The 21,193-nt window shown below is 28.1% G+C and overlaps 1 protein-coding gene across 3 annotated transcripts in view; it reads right to left on the bottom strand.

Annotated features, from left to right (window-relative positions):
* Positions 1–21,193, bottom strand: part of LOC123300043 (GATA-binding factor C-like) — a 159,293-nt gene that overhangs the window by 108,597 nt on the left and 29,503 nt on the right. Inside the window, exon 2 of one of the 3 annotated variants that reach the window (XM_044882514.1) lies at positions 10,478–11,269. In XM_044882514.1, coding sequence (XP_044738449.1) covers positions 10,478–11,269 — 792 coding nt within the window. The remainder of the gene's footprint in view (positions 1–10,477; positions 11,270–21,193) is intronic. The other 2 variants (XM_044882530.1, XM_044882522.1) reach the window with 2 other exon arrangements.

The following is a 21,193-nucleotide window of genomic DNA, read 5'->3' as shown; positions in this document are numbered from 1 at the left end:
TTTAGAAAAAATGACGATACTATATTCTATTTCTTGTATTAATCTTTATATTAGACCCTTGACCCAGATTGAACATAAATTTGCCTGTAGGATGATATCCCAAATAATAACCAAAAATATTAATTTCAGAGATTTTGTCAACAAACTTTCTTAACAATTCTTGAAAAACTACAAAATATTAATTGTTTTTTGAACCTTTAGCATATCTACCGATGAAATAGATAAGCTAACCACCTGTCGATATCGAAAAAATCTTTAAACTCCAAAACAATATTCTTTACTACATTAACAGATTCCTCCTAAACAATATTCTCTACTACATTAACAGAAATAGCGTTAGATTCCACTAAATCTAAATTAATTTTGACACTAAATAGGTTTTAATATTTACACTCGATTTGATATAAAACCCATATAAATAATAGCTAGTGTATATTTTTATCAATAAATCTTAGATCGGCTTAAGTAAGTAGTCTATAAATTTACATAATTAATAACTATGATGACATATTAATTACACTATCAAATTACCTTCCAAAAGAAAAATACATTTTTGTTATTTATTAGAGAGATTTGTTAAACCAAAATAAACCCGCATTTTATTTCTTTAAACCGTGTTTATTCATGAGAACGTTACATCACTTCAGAATACAGAATATCATCTTAAGCGCATATTTTTTGTTAAAGGCTTTTTCTTCGTCATGAATTGCTACTTTACTTTATATAGTGGTCGTGAGATTGATCTCAATAAACTCAAATGAATGAACCAAACTTGTACCATTTGTTATCAAATAATATTTTTTTGCCCAAAAAATGTGCCCAAGTTCTATTTCAAACTTGACTTTAACTTTAATAATTTCATAATTCATTCAATTCAGAATCATAAGAGATTGAATATAATTTAAAGTTAGAGTTCCTAAGGAAAAATCGCTAATGACATCATGCAGTCAATATTGCAGTAAGATTTAAACAGGTTTAAATCCAGTGATCCATGAAATTAATGGACCGGTTGTCGCATGACAAACTGATTTTTCCAACAAAATTTAAGGATCAATTTTTTAATTGAAAGTTTTTGAAAGGACAAAGTATCCATGTTTCTGGGTCGCCATAAGACGTCAAACTTGGACACCAACAACTTTATAGCAGGTATGGGCGTGTAATTTTAAGTCGAAGTCACAATTGTTATAACTTTACTGTGTGTCATAAGCTTTATATCTCGAGAACAAATGATGATATTGACATGGGACCAGTTTTATTTAACGCATAATTATGTAACTTAGACCTGATTAGGTTTTGAGCAAAATCGATCAAGTCGTTTTTTGAATGAAAAATTGTATAAAAGTCACTATTATCACTTATCATTTATATAGTTTTAACGTCATGGGGGGTGCAGGGGGTGAAGCCTCCGCTGAAAATGAAAAAAAAATTTTACAAAAAAAATCCTTTCCACTGGGAAGTTAGTCGTGTGGGCCTTTCGAGTCGCACCTAGACTGCTTTTTCTGTATTAAATGTAACCTTTTTCGGAGAGGAAATGACATAGTTTCTGTCTTTGTTCATTTAAATCAATCAAATATTTCCAGTAAATTAATTTTCAAACCATCATCAAACCACAAAAATCAAACAAAGAGTGAATTTCTCTTTTTTATTTTATATTTCTAAAAATATTTATAAAGTCATTTACAAAATAATTTCATTTAATTAATGTTTGTTAATGCACATTAGAAATATAATAATAATTATGTAACAAATTAATGATATTTTTTGTTACTAATTATTAATTAAGTAGTGTAAGTAATTCTTACCTACTTAACTTAAGTTACATGAAGGAATGACATTAAATACTCATTTACAGAAACAAACAGAAATTATAAATTATTTACCGTTAGGTATTCAATAATATATAATAAAGACTTTATTATATATTATTTGTAAAAACAATTATTTTTATACAAAATTTCAAATATCAAAACGATTAAGTAAGAACTAGAACCGTTTTTGATAGGTTTTGTAACATCTTCATACAATTTGATTGATTCATGTAAACGAGGTAAAAGTCTCTATGTTTTTGGGCCATAAACACACAGAATACTCTCCATTAGATTTTCCTTTTCCATAGAGCTTTCTCCAAACTGATCCGTTTTTGAAGGTCATTGCTTATTTTTTAATTGTTCCAGGTACGGAACCATAAACTCGCAGTTGAAACATAGCTAAGATCACTCTCCATTAAATTACTCTTCAAACGAACCAAAAACATCAATATCGGTTCAATCGTTTAGGCGCTACGATGCCACAGACAGACAGACAGGCACACGCATTTGGTTGGAGAGTAAAAAAAATATTGCATAATGCGTGCATTTGATCATAACAAATTTCTAATTCCACAATCGAGTGAAATCATGAAACGGAATCCTTAAAATTGATCAAATGCATTTATTGTACGCTATACAATTATATACTGATTGGAATTGAAAGAACTTATAATAAATTAATTATTTAATTAATATAAAAATAATAAACATATTTTAATTTATTTATTAATAAATAAAGCAGGGATATGTTGCAATTATTATTCGTATTTTTTTTTATTTTATTATAAATAATAAATTTATAATAATTAATTTTTATAAAATACAATTAAATCGTAATTCTATTAATATTTAAGAGTTAGCAGCGCTGCGTACGGTAAGACATATTTATTGTTACCATTTAAGGCAGTATTGTGGCGCCTCGCTTTATTAGTAATTGTTTTATTTGATGTAATGTCATTCTTGTCCATCTTAGCCAGAGTTGTTGTTATTGCTGCGGTGGGTATTGTTTTTAATTGCAATTAGTCAATGATTGTAAGTTAAGTTTTAATTAGTTGCAAAGATTACATAAATATCTATGATAATTTTTTCAATCATAAAGACAAAAGGTATAAGTTTTAATTTTTGATTGAATATGGTAAACTATTTGGAAAATTTGTCTTTTGAATATTTTGCATACATCATTTATGGAAAAGGAATGCATTCTTTTAGAAACATAGCAGAAAAATTCGAAATATTATACATCGGTTTTTATCCAAGTATTCACTGAATATTCATTTTTGACCATTCGTTGTGTGCGTAGTCATGGTAGGGACAATAAAATCGATGCCAGTGCTTCCAGTGAAAAATGTTGGCTATAAAGGAGGCTGTTATGACTAACTTGCAATTCGTTACATGTTAATGTTATAGAAAATGCCAAATTGAAAAACAATAATTGGTCAAACTTAATGCATTAAAAATTGTGAAAATAAGAAATCAAATTGCACGAATATTATTTTTCAAATGTAAATTATCATAATTATTTATTTAAATTTGTGAGACAATAATATTAAATTTTCAAGTCATAAATGCTATCATTATAATTATATATGCATCCATACAATTCTATAATTAAAGTAGTATATCAATACCATGGAAACGCCTCCAATAAAACTCACACACGGTGCGAATAGATTATTGGCAACTACTCATCATCACGAAAACACGCTTCTGTATGCCTGTCTTTCAACCAATAATTATTTTTTTATTGACTTCCGAATTAAAAATTATTTCTATATTTACTATCCAAACAATTATTTTTGCCACCATAAAATACAGTAAAAAGTAATTCTTTTTTTGGAAGGAAATAAAAATTCGGTACATTTTAAGTTGACCCTGGGATTAAAACTAAATTTTTTAACGAAAGTAACAAAATTGCACAATGATTAAATCCTATTAAAGAAAAAAATAGAAATAACGTAGCAGATTAGTTGAGAGTCGATATTTCTAATAATAATCGATTTTACCGGTATATATTTTAAATATCGATTTATTCCGATTCAATTGATTTTTTAAAGTGGTTACTTTTTTCTTTCTTTTGTTAAAAATGTATTTTTCTATATGACAATTTCTAGTTCAATAAAATTGAACAAAAAACGTAATTGAAACCAGAAGAGATTGAAAACTGTTATTTTAAAGTATATTATTGTATTTAAAGGGGCCAGTGTACCATAGCAGGTATATTATATTGATTGATTTTTGTACTATATTAATCCGGAATTGGGTGTTTCTTATACATGTAAGCAATAATAGACTTCTAAACATATAATTTTATTTATCGGATAAAAAGGTCTTTATTTTTTTCAATTAAAAATTGTTTCCAATTTTATGTAAGAAATTTTTTGTAACAAAAAATATAATTTATTTTTTGTATTATATAATTTTTGGAAAATGTTGTGGATTAAAAATTTATAGAATAAATGTGGAACGTAATTCCACACAATTCAAAACAATCCATGATTGTTTTGGGGAAATTTTAACAAGGCTTTAGATTAAACATCTGCTAGGAATCAATTCTTAAATGCTTTCTAACTTATTTGAAATCATCTGAGATATCAGATTATTTTGAAATTTACATAAACTAAAAATTGAACATTAAACAAAGTATACCTAAGAATTCAAGTCCTTAACAATTTCAAAAAAATAGGATTGTAGCGTTTTCGTTTAAATCATTTTCAGAGTACCTACCTAAAAATACTGAGAATCAAGCAAGGAATAAGAGATAAAGAATGTCTTTACTAAAAAAAAATGCATAGTTTTTAACAGTACTCAAATAATGAAAAGGGTAATTAAGGTTACATCGAATTAATTAACATTATTTTAAAAACAGAGAAGTTAAAGTCATTTTTAAAAAACATTTAAATAGATTTTTATAAAATAATTTTTTTTTTATGTTTGCAATTCAATTTCAATTTTAATAAATAAAAATATATTTTTGTATAAATAATTATTTTTTACAAGCTTGGTTGAACTGAAGTATGTTTTAAAAAATAAAATAATTATTATGAAATTTTTTTTTTATAATTATTAAAATATATTCAACGTGATTCTGTGTATTTTATATAGTTTAACGGATATTACGTCATTACTATACTATTTTTTGTTTTTATTAGCTAGTTTTCTTATGTTGTCTATTTAATGTGTATCGTAAATTAAATTTTTTATTTTCACCAGCGAAGGTGTAGTATGATGATATGTATTTTTATTTTACAGTAGTCAAGTCAGTCAAGTCCATCGTATACAGACTTTCCGTCGGCATTGCGTAGCGTAGCTCTGGCATATATGATGGATGAGTCAGTTGAATGTTGTTACCTTGTATATTGTTTTAATTACTTTTTGTTAAGTTAACTAATTTAAATGATTAAGAAACAAAAAACAATGAAAAAGCCGTAGGAAAACAATACTAGTTCTTGCGGAGAATGTTTATTTTCACCGGGCTTTGGAATTTTTTGATTGTAGCCTAATTATAAAAATATTAGTTTTTCTGCAATTCTAACAGAATGATAATCGAATAACAAGTGAAATTTACAAAATTTAGAAAACCCCCCATAAATGCAATTTATTCCTCGTAAACCGATTTTTGGAAACTTCTGTTCTCAATTAAGTCGGTTCGACCGTTTAAGAACTACGATGCCACTGAGAAACAAACGGGCACACAGATAAACTTTAAACTTACAATTCTCATTCTTTAATCAATATCAAAGTGGTGGTCAAGGACATCAGATGAGATAAAAATGATACTTAGAGAGCTATCATTTTTTGAGACAAATTTTTGCAAATATTTTAATTAAAATTGAAATATTTGAGTTGACTTTGTTCATTTGAATTATTGTTTTGAATTACCTAACTATTTTACCATTTCACTTTTTGATAGTAATTAATTGAGCTAGGTTTATTTGACCATTCATTTCCATAGTAATTATTTATATGTTAAAATTATATGTCATGGCTTTTCCAAACTGAATCGATTTTAAAAATCATCACCAATTTTATAGTTTTTTCTGGTACGGAAACCTAAGCTCTGGCACTTGAAACATAGATTAAAACACTCTCCGTTAAATTACCATTCAAATGAAACCAAAAAAATCCGTTCAGGTTCTACGATGCCAGACAGACACACACACATAGCGGTCAAACTAAGAACACCCCTTTTTAAGTTCGGAAGTCAAAAAATGGAAAATAGTTTTTCCTGACGTTTAAAAAACGGAGTTTTGCCTAAAGCCTCAAAAATAGAAATTTTTTTATTGTCGTTTAACGAACAGTTTGTTATATTGAAGTTCGGGTAAAATAATGTTTCATTTGTTATTCCATTATCTTTCTGGAAGAAAAACAAAACAAAAAAATTGCTGTCAATTAGACGCATGAACGCGTTATGGTCCATTTTTTAATTTGAGGCCCATTTTCTGAACTATGCATCAAATTTTGTTATTGAGCATAGACGGAATGAAAAATTAAGCTTTGATAATAAATCGAAGGAATGAATTCATAAATATTTAAGCAAATAGTAATAATTGGCATCTTAATATTAAATAATTTTCCATATCAGTAATTAATTAGGTCAATTATTAATTCGAGAAGTACATCAAATGCTTAAGCCATATCGTATACTTAAACAATTGCGTAGCAATTATTCGATATCTTTATTATTATAAATGCATTTATTATTTTAAAGATTAAAATCATTATTTTATGATTTTATGGCAGTAAAGAACAAAGCCATTAACGTTGTATGTATGTAGGTACAAATGGCAAATAAAATTGTATCATTTTAAAATTGTTATGTATAAATTTAAAAAAAAAAAATTATATTTATAAAACAATAAAATTGTTCATATTTTGTTGTACAATTTAAGATATTTAAAAAATTTATCTATCTTTTTTAAAATTGTAGGTATATACATTTTTAATTAATAATACATAAATATATATGTGTGTATATACAGAGAAGTATATTCATTCCATTTATCAGGGAATGAATCGTATGATATCAAATACATGCGTCTATTCGCAACGTGCCTGAGTTTCATTTTAGGCGTTTTCATGGTAACGATACACTACTTTAATTATAGAATTGTATGGATGCATATATAATTGTATGGATTGCATTTATGACTTACATTGAAAATTTAATATTATTGTCTCACAAATTTAAATAAATAATTATGATAATTTACATTTGAAAAATAATATTTGTGCAATTTAATTTCTTATTTTCACAATTTTTAATGCATTGAGTTTAATTAATTAGTGTTTTTCAATAATTTTCATTTGACATTTTCTATAACATTAACATGTAAAGAATTTCAAATTAGTCATAAATCATCAGCCTCCTTTATAGCCAAAATTTTTCACTGGAAGTTTTTTTTTTCAATAGTTTCGGAACGCTCCATATTCGCCATCTTTATATAGCGAAAAATTCTTTTTTCACACAATTTTCAGATGATTTTCAGACGGTTAATATACAATTCATGGAATAACCTTTAATAATTTTATTATTAGTGTTTTGTAGAGAAAAAAACCTGGATACATTCATTGTTAAAACGCATGTCAGAAATGTTATGGTAGAATGCGTTCTGTGTTTTTAATATTTTTCTGTTATATGTTCGTTTGTTGTGTAGATTTTTTCTTTTTTTTTTTCGCTAAGCTATTGTTTTTTTAGGTGTGAAGGAAAAATTATTAAAATATGAAGAAAAAAATTATTAATACATACGTATAAAGTATTTTTATTCATTTAATTCTTTTTTATTTAAATATGTTAATTATTCTCATTTTTTTTTTTAAATATCTTTTTACAAAAAGAAAAAAAAAATTATGTGTATATGATTTTATGCTTAGCACATATATTTATTGTAATTTATTTTTTTCATAATTACTTATAATATTTATTGTAATTTGTAGTTTTTATAAATACTCTACAACAACTGGAGAATATAATGTTTTTGCACACATCTGCTAGGTTGGAAAATAAGTTGACACAAACTGTAACTCTCCATACCTAAACACTCTCGTGAAGTATCGGACTTGAAAATCAGAGTTGGTTAATAACTTTCCCATTAAAAGAGGGTCTCATTTCAATCTTTCCAGCTAAATTTTTATTCCAAATACCGTTTCTGGCTTAAATATGGCCAGAATAAAAGTTGTAGTAGATGAATCTCTATCTCTATATATTATAAATGCGAAAGTAAGCATATTTGTTTGTTTGTTTGTTTGTTTGTTAAGCTTTCACGCTAAAACAAGCGAATGGTTTTTAATGAAACTGTACAGCAATATAGCTCATACTTCAGAATAACACATGAGATATAATTTATTTAGATATATTAATAAAAAAAAAATTAAATATAATTTAAGTTGACATTACCATAAATTACAGATTTCTGTAAAAATAGTCAATATAAAATATTTCACGGCCATCTTTTCTGATATACTCAATGTATAATTACGACTATTATTCATTTAAGAAAATAGAAAACCATACATATATTTTAACTGTGTAAAACAATCCTTACCATTATTTCGAGTGTTATAGAAAGTGGATAAGCGAGAACAATCTTTATCAATCTTTACTTTTAACCCAGCGAAGCGGGTGGGTATCACTCTAGTATCACTATAGATATCTAAAGTCGAGTTCCCATGATAACGAATTCTTTTCGAACGTAAATATATGGTTAAAGTTGTTTGAAATACTAATGATGCAATTATAAGCTTGATAAGTACTTAGATGGTCAAACTCATAACACTATATTCAATTTTTAATGAAGAGATAAAAAATAATTCAAATACCTCAAAGTATTTTTTCAATCGTAATTTAAAAAAAAAAAATCAATTATATTATGATTTTTTATAATTTATGCGAATTGAATCACGTCAGTTGTCAGTTAAGTACATTTTTTTAAGTTAACAATTAGTTAAAAATATTAAACAATAAAAATTTGTTTTAATTTACATTAAAAAGTAATTAAGTTAATCAGTTTGTTAAACACATAAGTTTCTTATAAAAAAAGAATTAATATATCCAAAAAAAGAACTATTAAAAATTGTGTTTGTAAAAGACGATCTATGATTGTTATACACCAAGAAACAAATCTGCAAAATTTTGATCGTTCGTACTTCTAAAGATTTTCAAAACCAACATGACTTTTCTGGCCGTGAAATGAGAATTCTTCACCTGAAGTGGCAAAAAGATTTAATCAACATGCCTTGCAAGAAATCAAATCCACAGTCAAAATTTGGTACGACTGGATCTTCATGTATGTCGGTATTGGTACTCGTTTACTCTATCGAAGAGAGACACCATCTGCGTTAAATGATGAATTAAAGTTGGCATAATTGCAAATTTGTAAAAATAACTCAAATTCGTGTCCCTATTTTGAGGCTTCCATTTGACTTTATAAATAAAAGATTTAAGTAAAGACTCTTTGTAGTATATAGGCACTCAAACAATAAAGTACTCAGAAATAAAATTCTAAGCAGAAAATGTCCAAGAAATTATCGAATTATTCAGATTTTTTCTGGCTTGAATTTTATTTTGTATGTCACTGTTTTGCCTGAATGCGTTCATTACGGACATTTATTTGGGTTGGACCAAAGCGAATTCCCATTAATTAAAAAAAAATTTTACCAAAAATCAAAAAACAAAAAAAATTGTGTACACACACATTCAAAAAATATTTATGTGTTGTGCAATACAAAAAGAATAAACAATTACAGTGTGTCACACACAAAAAGTTGTCACATCGAAAAAAACACAAAAAAGGTGATTTATTAATCGAACTAAAAAGATAATATTAGACGACACAAACAAACGAGAAAAGCGATTCTTTGTTTTGTTATGTATAATTTTTTTGTTTGTTAGTAAACCAACCAGTGCACGACGAGTAAGCAGAAAATAAAAATTTTTCAATAAAACAAAGAAGAAGAAAAAAACATAAATAAATTTAAAAATCATAAAATTATAAGCCAAAAAGCAAATAAAAAATATAAAAAACACATTAAAAATGTGAATTGTAAAAAAAAACAATAAAAATGAAAAAATAATATTAAAATAAATTTAAAATAGAATTAAAAGTCAGTACAGAATGAGCTATGGTTGTTGACAAAATAATTAGGGCATTTGTTTATAAAATAACCCCATTAAATAAAAGTTGGATATGCCAGGGAAAAAATCAAAATAGTTCCAAGACGAAAACATATTATATTATTTGTTTTAAACTTTTATTATTGCAGAAATTTCTAGACGTGGTATAATTGTCGAGATAATTTTTGATAGTGCTACCCAGTGTTGGCAACCCAAAATCTGTCCAAGTGGTAGATATGATTTAAAAAGGTTTGTTTTCAGCAAATTTTGCTTAAAAGTTGGTAGATCTAATCTTAGATCTATTTACTTTGAATTACTCAAAGTTGGTAATCTACCAACCTTATTGGCAAGAATTAATATTTGAGTTTCGTTTTTATAATATAGAGAAAATTTTATTAGCCAAAAATCTCCCGTTTTGGTAACCAATAGATCAATTTGTACAGAAACATAAAAAAATTAATGTTAAACCAAAAAAAAAACCCAAAACAAAAACTTAAAAAATAAATTAAAAGAACTTAAAAAAAAAAAAAAAAAAACAAAAAAAAAACTAATAGCTTACCAGCACTGGTTCGCGATTTATTCCTATTCGCTTTGTTGTTTGGTGATATTGCTGAATTTGGTGCCGATGAACTATTATTATGTTTAATATTCATGGAAGTCACTGACGACGAATGATTTGTTGTTGAATTACTACCGTAAATACCATTATGTAACGAATGATGATGATGTATTGAACTATGGTATGGTGATGTACCATGATAATTTGTTGGATCAAACGACGAATTACCCGTATGTAAATTATTTGACCCGCTACTAGTTGTACCAGACCCACCGAACATGCCATCTAAATTATTTCTATCGTAATGATTACTAGAAGTAGTACCTTCACGTTGCTTCACACCATTCTGTTGCGAATTCAGTAAATTCGCTGCCGAAGGTTTCACATCCATCGAACACGTATTGCCCGAATTTGTTGAACTACCATTTTGACCATTATTTTGATTATCTGGATGATGCATAAACACACCCATTGCGTGTGCTACAGCACTTTGATATTCTTGCCCACTTTGGCCACTTGACGCCGAAGTTGCATTGGATGAGGTGGGTATCACAGAATCGGGGGTACTATCTTTTGGTGGCGTCGGGGGGAAACTGAATAAATTATGTGGTTGTGTAGGTTGGGATTGTGAACCAGGTGATTGTGATTTATCTGGATCACCGCTTCCACCAGTCGATTGACCAAACGGCACCCATGGTGTGGAATGTAATTTTGATGTGTCTGTCATCCATGGATGTAATGGTGTGTGAAAGTGCGGCCGACATACATTGCTCGATGACATTCTCGACGCTGCTGAAACAAATGGAAAATAAAGCTCAATTAGTAAATAGTTTTTGCTATTTTTATGATAAAATTTTTTTAAATTAAGGTTCCCCCTAAATTAAAGCGAGATTTGAGTGTTCACGGTAAGAAATTTTTTGCTGATATCACGATGTTGCGATGATTTTGATTTGATCTTCATAAAACTTTAAACATGGATGGTTTTATCATTAAATGTATCGGAACATGACCAACAGTTAAGACGCTTGAGCCGATGTCAGTATGGGTGTCAGACCCATTTTGAGTGGTGATATCCACAATACTTCTGGCGAAGAGTAGTATTTAACACTGTAATGTCACTGATGCAACTAATGGCATACCAGTAATATTTATTAAAATTGAGAAAATAGGTTAAGGATAATAGAATGACGAGCATGTGACAACAAACATAGCGTATTGTTAAACGAACCAAAAATCATGCCGGGTAAATGCATTGTGGTATCTGCAATAAAGTATGGGATTCAAGACCATACTGTCTAGTTGAATTGCGTGGTAAAATGTTGAAAATGGAAAAGCAGAAGCAGCGTGACAGGTGGCAGTTTTTTAATGGAACTCGATGAAATAAGAACGTGGTGTTGGGCAAGGTTTTAAAAATAATAAAGTTGAAGCAGCTTTAGCAGTTATATATATTATCGGAGTAGGCTAATAAAATTTTAAATGGAATTCTAATAATTTATGAAGAGCTTCCAGAGTCTCGGTCTATTTTTCGGGCAAGAGACCTGTCTATAAATTTTTCTTTTTAAGGATATTGTAAATTTGTCCTCTCAATGGAAGCTGCAGAATAACGATCCCCTACTTATTATAATATTTTTTCATATTCATCAAATAATTTTTTTTTTACATTTTTTTAAAAATGAGAACACATTTGTCGTAAATAATATTTGTCACGAATTGAAATAAAAATGATTCGTATATGAAACAAAAAAAATTTCACCTGCGCACGTGCTTACGTCATTTCATATACAGAAAATCAACAACAACAAAAAACACCTGCTTTCAGAGTTATGTTCGTTCGTTCAACAAACGCGAATCATAATAATTTATCATTATTTTTAGAACTTGAAAACCAGAGAAATAAAACAACCGATTAAACAGTTTCAAAAATATATAAAAAAACATTTATATTCGATATAATTTTTCCCCAGCAGTAGTTGTCTCAGGTTGATATGATTTAAAGCCTGCTTACTATATTTATGTGATCTTTAAATCATATATTGAAGAAATCGCTGTTTTTTTGCCTTCGCAACAGAAGAGAAAAGATCCATCGATCGGCTGTCCATCTATCCGTCAATATCTGTGCGCACAACCAAGTAACAATTTTTTATAGGCCCTAAGGTATATACTACGTTACACATTTTTTTTGCATATGAGTGCATTATTATCTGTGTTGCTTGGTTGCATATTTGAGATATTTTTTTTTTGTTTAAAAACGTTTCCACTACATATTCGCTAAATAATTCAAGTCAATATATGCCCTTTAGTGTTAATTCACTTAAATGTATTATAAATAACTTTTTGTATGTGCATACAAATTTATTGTTTATCGAAAATACAGACTGTCGCCCTGCGTAAACGTTATTAAGTGAATTTTCCTTATATTTTTATTTTTTTGTGAATGACACTTTTTACTACCTTTAGTAGAAAGATAAGAATTTGATTTATCGAGTTTTCCACGAAAAATAAAGAAATTATGTCAAATGCTTAGTTTTAATATTCTAGTATATAGTTCGACTAAAAAGTTAACAAATAATAAGAGCGAACATATTGAATAAGAGAAACGAAGAAGATTTGAAAGAATCGTCTTGTTTTGACTTCGATCGATAGTGAACTTCATATTTCGATTAAAAAGCTTTTCCCTAAGAAATGACGGTTTATTTTCATATCAAGTTTCCTTTATGACGATTGTCTTCATTTTCAACTTCTTTTCTTTCATGATTTTACTTACAGGGAGTCCAAAATACCTACTTTTAATAGCGCCTCAATCTTAAAGAAAGCAAACTAATAAATTAAAATAAAAAGAAATATTTTTTTTTTTAGTAAAAAAACGCAGAATTCAATTTGTTTAACACTCAATAAACAGGGGTTTTTGGCGCTCGAACCTTTTAAATTGCAATTGAATGTAAGTATCAGACAATGGCCTTCTTCTTTGAACATAGTTTTCAATAGATATTCATCAACTTTTCGCGTTGTCAAACATCTCCTTGACGTAACATTTTCTTGAAAGAAAATGTTCGGCTCTATAGAAGTTTTTGAAACGAAAAAAGTTGTAAGGTGTAATTAAAATGAGTATTAAATTCCATCTCAGGTATATTCAAAAATTGTATGCCGATAAATGCGACCCTTAATTTTTCCACGGGAAATTTTGTTTGCTTGTCTCATACCGACACTAAAATAGGATTTTTGTTTTCACAAAATTTTCAGATTGTCTTTTTAGTACATTAATAAAATTCACGTGTGGCATGAATAATTTTGTATACAGATTAATTTGTGATATACTGTTTATATTTTAAGAGCCATCCAGTTTTTGTACATGCAGTAGTATTGAACGTACAACTTATAATATCACATAATAAATATTTTTACAAAAAATAATTTTATAATAATATTTTTAGTGTTTATAAAACTATAATTAGAATTTAAACAAATTAATGTCGTCTCTCTGGGTAATGTATAAGTGTCTGTTGTTGTCTACGAGTTTTGTATATTATTTAATAATTATTATTTATGATAATAATTATATTTTTATAATTATATTATTAAGTGTTTTCTGTAACACACATACTGTTTTCGTTTGTGTTATTTTATATTAATTGATTATTTAAAAATCAATTAGTATTTTTGAATAATTTGTTTGTATTCAAAGCGACAACTTTCATTTTGACAAGACATTTTTGTATTTTATAAAATTACAGTTCAATTATTTTAGTTTGAGAGCTAATGGCGTAATTAATAGATATCATTATTATTGTTACTAAAGATATTTTGTTGGAGCACTAAAGCACCAAGCTTAGTGACTCTTTTTGCAAAAGCCTTTTCTGACAAATAAAAATCACAATAATTAAAAAATTACACATTCTACTCAGTGTTTCGAGATACTAAGTTGTTGCATAAATCGATCTTTTTAAAACGAAAAGATTGCGTGACTCGTAAAACCATTCTATGCCATTCGTAATTCAAACAGCTAACGTATATACTATATTTTTTTTACAGTGTACCTATATTGACACTGATGCAAGAAATTTACCGGGCGATTGAAATCTAGCAGATATATGGCGATTGGAAAATACATCTTTTTTAAATTACTAATTTTTTTATTTTAATTAATATTTTCGAATATATAAGATTACAGATTTTAAGAAAAAATTAAAAATTGCGATTATTTATAAATATTTTTGTAGTTCATTCCTTATAAAAATTAGATTCAAAACATTTATCAGTTGTTGACTATGTAATATAATGTAACATATTTTAATAATTTATATACAGCATAATATTTTGATGTATATTACAACTGACAAATAAAATACTAATAATTGATTCGAATATATAATATATTACATAAATTATGTTGGACTATTGTATATAATATAAAATTTTATATTTTAGAGCCTAAAGATATCTATTGAATATTATATATTTTTTGAGATCACATATAATATAATAATATTCGCTCTTATAAATAATAATATTGGTATCGTATAAAATGCAGAAGAGTGCAAGCGAAACCGTGTGTTCATTTTATTGCTAAAAATTATAGGGCTTGATGCTACTAAAAGAAATCAGCCTTCAAAGATTTCTTCATATCAGAAGAAATATGTTTAGAGAATTTTTACTCAATTTTTACATATGTTGAATATTTCATTTTTTATCTAAATGGTAAATGCGGAACTGTTTGCATTTTTTTTTCAATTATCTAATAGAACAACATAATATGACGAATATCCGACAAGTTGAAGCTTGCACACGCGATCAAAACTTTCCGGGCCTCATGCAAGATAAATTAGTTGAAATACGCATAATTTAGCCTCACAGCAATTTCTAGAAGTGTATCTATCAATGTCAATGTATACAGATGGATACCCGGACGATTTATATTCTTCTAGAATATCGGATTATTAAGAAATTTTAGAAAGCCAAATACTAAAAAATGATTTCAGTCAAAAGCAATAATGACATATTTTCAAGACACATTAACTCCGGAAGCTAACGTTTTTAGAAAAATGGAGGATGAACTTTCTAATTTATAGTAATATTCTATTTGTTACCGTTTAGAACCTATATTGACTATAAAAAGAAACGAATAACGATTATGTTACCCACACGATTTCCTTTTTTTTTAAACGAAAATCCGTTACAAACTTCTCCAATAAATTAAAAATTTATTGCAATCAATTTTCTCAAAACGAACAAAAAAACAAAAATTCACATTTTTTTTTCGCTGTCAAAAAAAATAAAAAAACATAAAGATCCAAACACGACATACAATTCATATCACATAAAATCCATTATAAAAATATAACATCGAAACACAAAGAAATTTTTTAATACCAACTGTTTCATTTCTGATATTAAATTCCCACCCCAAAAAATACAAACACAGTATATATAGTCTTTTTCACCTGGATACTACTCTACACACCATTAACAAAAATACATTCTAACCCTTATATAACCACCCTTTGTGTGTGTGTACCCTAAAAAAAGAATACTAGAGTGAAAAATCTATATTTAGGGGTTAGTCTGTCTGTCTGTTCGTCATTCATTCAACATACACACAGTGAGTGGTGGTGCGTCGTTCTCAAGTGGTGTGCGCTGTTTTACCCGTTTTGTGTCTAAATATAATACTACATACACAAAAAACAGGGCGAATATTTCGTATTATTATTAGTGAGGACTTTTAAATAATATATAAAAAGGTGTACGTACATACAGTAGGAAGCCATTTTATATAACTCCCATGTATTTTACCTCTACCTCTAAAGGACAAATGAAATTATGTACATAAGGCCACAATAGCGTGCTATTGTCACTGGATTATAGCCTTTATCGCGTGTGTAGATATCTAGATTAGATAACTGATATAAACTACTATATATATATATATATAGCACCAACCACTATTTGTTCACCACTGTTTGTCTGTACGTCTGTCTGTCTGTTAGATCTGATAATGAAATGGTCTGTTTTACCTTTATAGAATTTTCATTGGATGATTTAGTCAAATTTTTTTCCGGAAGATAAATCAAAGATAATATAATATCTCAATTAATCATAATTAATTGTCGAATTCATTCTAATCATGTTTCGAAAAATGTGAATAATTCTGGAAAACCCTTCAATCATCTTGGAATATTCAGTATCAGAGAGCTATACTGGCAACATTGCTACTTCTTAACAGGCTAATACATATGTCCAAGGTGGTTAACTTAAGATCCAGAAGTAGTACATTTCGCCCCAGATCTTTTCGTTGATGATTGAGAGTGTAATGGAATCAAGTTATCCACTAAAAAACAGTTTATATGGAAACCAAGATTACATCAATAAGATTCTAAATTTAATAATTTAGTTCGACCATTTATGTCGACAAGCAAGCATCTCCTTCAAATACATAAACATTATGTAACTTTTTATATACATGAATAAATAATTTAAATATACATCTTCGGTGTTATCAAATGGTTCCGATACCGGGAATCGAACCCGAGCCTCCTGGGTGAAAGCCAGGTATGCATTCAGCATTTTCATATGTAAGAGCAATCTCTTACAAGAGATATACAAAAATATTCGTGAGTTTCGAAGAAAATTTTCCCATAGCAGCAACAGTTTGCTTATATTATGGAGCGCATCATTATGCTAGGGAGTTCTATGAATCAGGTGTTTCCTTAAAAACCTGGCAATAAGGTTCGTTTGTGTTCACATAAACATGTAGGTAGGGTGGCTAGAATGGTTAAGGACCGAAGAATTTTTGGGGAGAAGATCGAGCTCGATCTGTTCACTAATGAATTCTTTCAAGAATAGCACATGAATACTTTCGCCCATGCTAGATTTTGAATCTCAATTCGAAATTTGTGAAGCTGGAATGATAGCAGTTGGACCGACAACCGCTTCACAAAAGCACAAAACAATTCCACTGGAATTATCACAAGAAACTGTGCCTTAAGGATGAATTTAAGAAAACAAAAAAGGAAGTAGAGAATATTTATTCGTGTCGATATCAACTTCAAATTACTTATACTCTGAAACATTGGGGAAAACTATTTGTTAAGAGGGTGATGGAAGCAGCTAGAGTTACCATCTCAAGTTCCGGGAAGCCGGAAGATACACCAGAAAGTGGGGATAGTGAAATTAATACTGAACGATGTTTTTAATGTTTTATACACCCAGTTTTTCCATTATTAAAAATTTAAATAAAAATATCCTTCAAATTTAAAATAAAAGCTACTTAGAACTGCCATATTAACCTAAATATGAAACAAATAACCGAAAAATATTTTTATTTATCAGAAGTTGAGAGAAACTACACAGCTTCTGGAGCTTCCAATAAAATCAGGTGAGGCGGCAACCCTAGACGCAGAGTATTTTGATATATTTCAAATAATAAACTTTAGGAGCTAGAAACTGGTAATGTTTTAAGACAAAGATCTGGTAAGGGATTAAGTAATTTGAGTATAATGCAAAAAGAGAAATGGTTGATAATTAACGAAATCTTTTTTATAATAAAAACCGATCACCCAGTACAATAATCCGATTTACTTTTATATAAATACAATACACATTTATATCTGCCATATACATATATACATAGGTAAGTTTTGTATATATACATCAATCTAAAAACGAAACCCACAGATTAGTGGTAGATTTAACGGAAATCCGGATCATGAGTATATACATACATACATATACGGTACATATATATATATATAAATGTTTTGCGCGCGAAAATCAACCTTTTTGTAAATATATTTACGGAAAGATACAATTTGATTTCGAGATATTTATCTGTGATAGCAATTTTGTTTGATATTATTAAATTGGGTACAATTATACATAATTCCATAATTTGAATAAATGAATGAATGCACATTGTTTGAATTATTTTGTGTGTGTGTGTGTCTGTATGAGTGAGATTTGGTTCACGGTGAAGGTAGTGGGGATACGTTTTATATACCAAATTATGATAATGGAGATTTATTATGTCATACCATACAATTTTTTTATGGATGTATGATATATGAATTAAATAGGTCCTCTTTAAAAAAATATATATATATATCAAAAAACATATTGTGAATAAATCAAATTGATAGTCATGGGGTGCTTGCTTGCAACTATCCAGTCACGGTATTTTTGACATCTGATTGAAACTTGAATCGTTTGGTGAGAAACACTCACGTTTCCCCCAACTTTATTCAGGAGCTTAAATAACTTTTTAAACCACGACTAAAAAAAGAGGGGTACTACAACGTATCTGCGTATTTGTCTGTGGTATTATTACTCCTTAGCGGATAAACTTTGATAGGAAATTTGATCGACAATATTTATAGCTATTGAAAATTATTTATCACGTCCAAAACGAAAAGTATATTGACAAATTGAATCGCAGGCAAATTGGGCTAGGAATAATAAATCAGAACATTACAATTAATCTTGTTGTACGTTTTGTCTCTTTATTGAGACTTCTTCAGCAACTACAAATTATTATTATCAAATTAGAATATAATTACGTAAAACAGGATAATCCTGTTTACAACTTAACCCTGTGATTCAATTTGTCAATTCATAGCTATGTTTGAAGTTCGAGTTTAGCGGTCCATACTCGATAATAACTAGAAAAGAGTTGATGGTCTTCAAACGTCTAGTACTAGATTTTCTTGAATCATACCTAAGAACACTCTCGATCAAATTACCTTCTTACCTCGGTTCATTTGTTTAGGAGCTACGATAGCACAAGCAAATCGATCAAATCTGATTATATATTGAATTTAATATTATTCATCGGTTTATTTCGAAGTTTATCACAAAAGTTGGAAACAATACAGAGATTACTGGATTCAGAGGTAGTCAAAACGTCAACAGTCCTGGATTTCAAGCATCGCCATTCTACAGCTAGTTGATTTGAACTATGAGTTATCGAATTTTTTCGAGTACGAAAAGATAAGAGCAGAAAAAAAAAACAAAAAAAGCCAAGAAATTATATAAAATCAAGTTAAGAACATGTTTTAACAGTGTACATATAGGCGTTACGTCGAAATTAGCCATTATCACAGAATTGGTCTACGATTACTTTGAAAATCGAAGTAAGTATGCAACAAAATGGAAAGAAATTGATTGATATTTTTTTAAAATTATGTTAAATAAATGAGTTAATAATAGCTCTTAACAGTTTTTTAACACCTTGTCAATCATTCCAAATTCAAACCACAAAACCAAAATCTTATTGTGGTTGGGTCTCTGATCGTGCTAAGAGTAGGAGTGTGTTATTTTTTTAAATGATCTTTTTTTTTTTATCCGGTACTCAATAGGTGGTATCATCTTTTTAATTTTTTTTTAACAGAGGTCTAATTAGTTAGGTTAATTATTTTATTACAACTTCTTCATTTCAAAAAACTAATATAATATTAATGACCAAACCGGATGTTATTTAGGAAAAATAATAATATATAGAAACCATTTTTTGATAGTTTATGAGAGGATATAGTTCATTATATTTTTTGATGAATAAAATATAGATTTTTAAATGAATCGTTGATGAAAATGCAAGTTGTTCCAGCTAGTATTCGATTTTTTAACTTTTAATTTTTACCAAAATATATTTTAAAATTAAGGTAGTACCAGCATAAAATCACTTTTCGACAGATTTGGCCGAATTTTTTTTCTCGGGTTTATAACAGCTTTATTTATGAATTCCTAAAATTTCATAATTTTTGACCGTTTAGATCGCGAGATATTTAAAGACAAAGTTCGCGATTTTGAGGGTCATGTCCCATTTAAAGCATGTAAAATGTCCGGTCTCTCCACTATTTTTTATGATATTATTATATATTGAAGAAAAAGTAGAAAAAAATGTTTATACAATACAATTCTAAAAAAAAATTTAGAAATTAATTTTCACTTTCGAGATATTAATTTTGACGTAAATTGATCGAAATTGGGACGTTGGCATAATTATTTCCCATTTTAAACGGTCAAAATTTCTGAAACTTTGGGAATTAATAGTAAGCATTATTAAATTCTTAAATTTAATTTTTCGTTAAATTCTGTCGAAAAAAAAATTGTACCATTGCTTTAACATAGAAACTGCAAATACCATGCTGGAACATCGTTAATTTCAGAAACCATTTCAAGGTTGAAAATGGTTACTTTAAGAGGATAGATTTGAGTAGACAATATTTTTTGTTACAATAATATGTACAATTTGTTTCAAAACTATTTATTAAAAATATTTTTTTGAACGAATTGGTTACAAAACACGAATATAGAATTTCTAACAAGAAAAGTAGAAAACAATTGAATCATCATTCTCTCACCCCCTATAAAAACTCTAAACGTGTCTTATCTAATAATTCGATTAGACAATCAAAGGAAATTCCAAACTTTACCGTCAATTTATTTTTAAACAATACTAACTCACTTACTATTGGCAAGAGTAATCTATTTAATTAGAAACGGAAATTCTTCTAAAATCAATTATCTAAGAATTCTCTCGATATTTTAGATCAAGAAAAACAATTCATTCATTGATTTGGGCGGGCGGCTCCCGACTGTCACAGTATATAATGAAATAAAATTGTCAAAATAATTTCTGGTAAATAGTTTTTTTTTTGTTTTGTATGATAATATGCGTTTACATCCTGTGTCTGGTTATGTCAGTCAGTGTCATATGACAAATATCGA

This window comes from Chrysoperla carnea, chromosome 1 (assembly GCF_905475395.1).
Source record: "Chrysoperla carnea chromosome 1, inChrCarn1.1, whole genome shotgun sequence".
NCBI lineage: Eukaryota > Metazoa > Arthropoda > Insecta > Neuroptera > Chrysopidae > Chrysoperla > Chrysoperla carnea.
The sequence above is the reverse complement of the archived record's forward strand: the minus strand, read 5'-3'. Positions and strand labels throughout refer to the sequence as shown.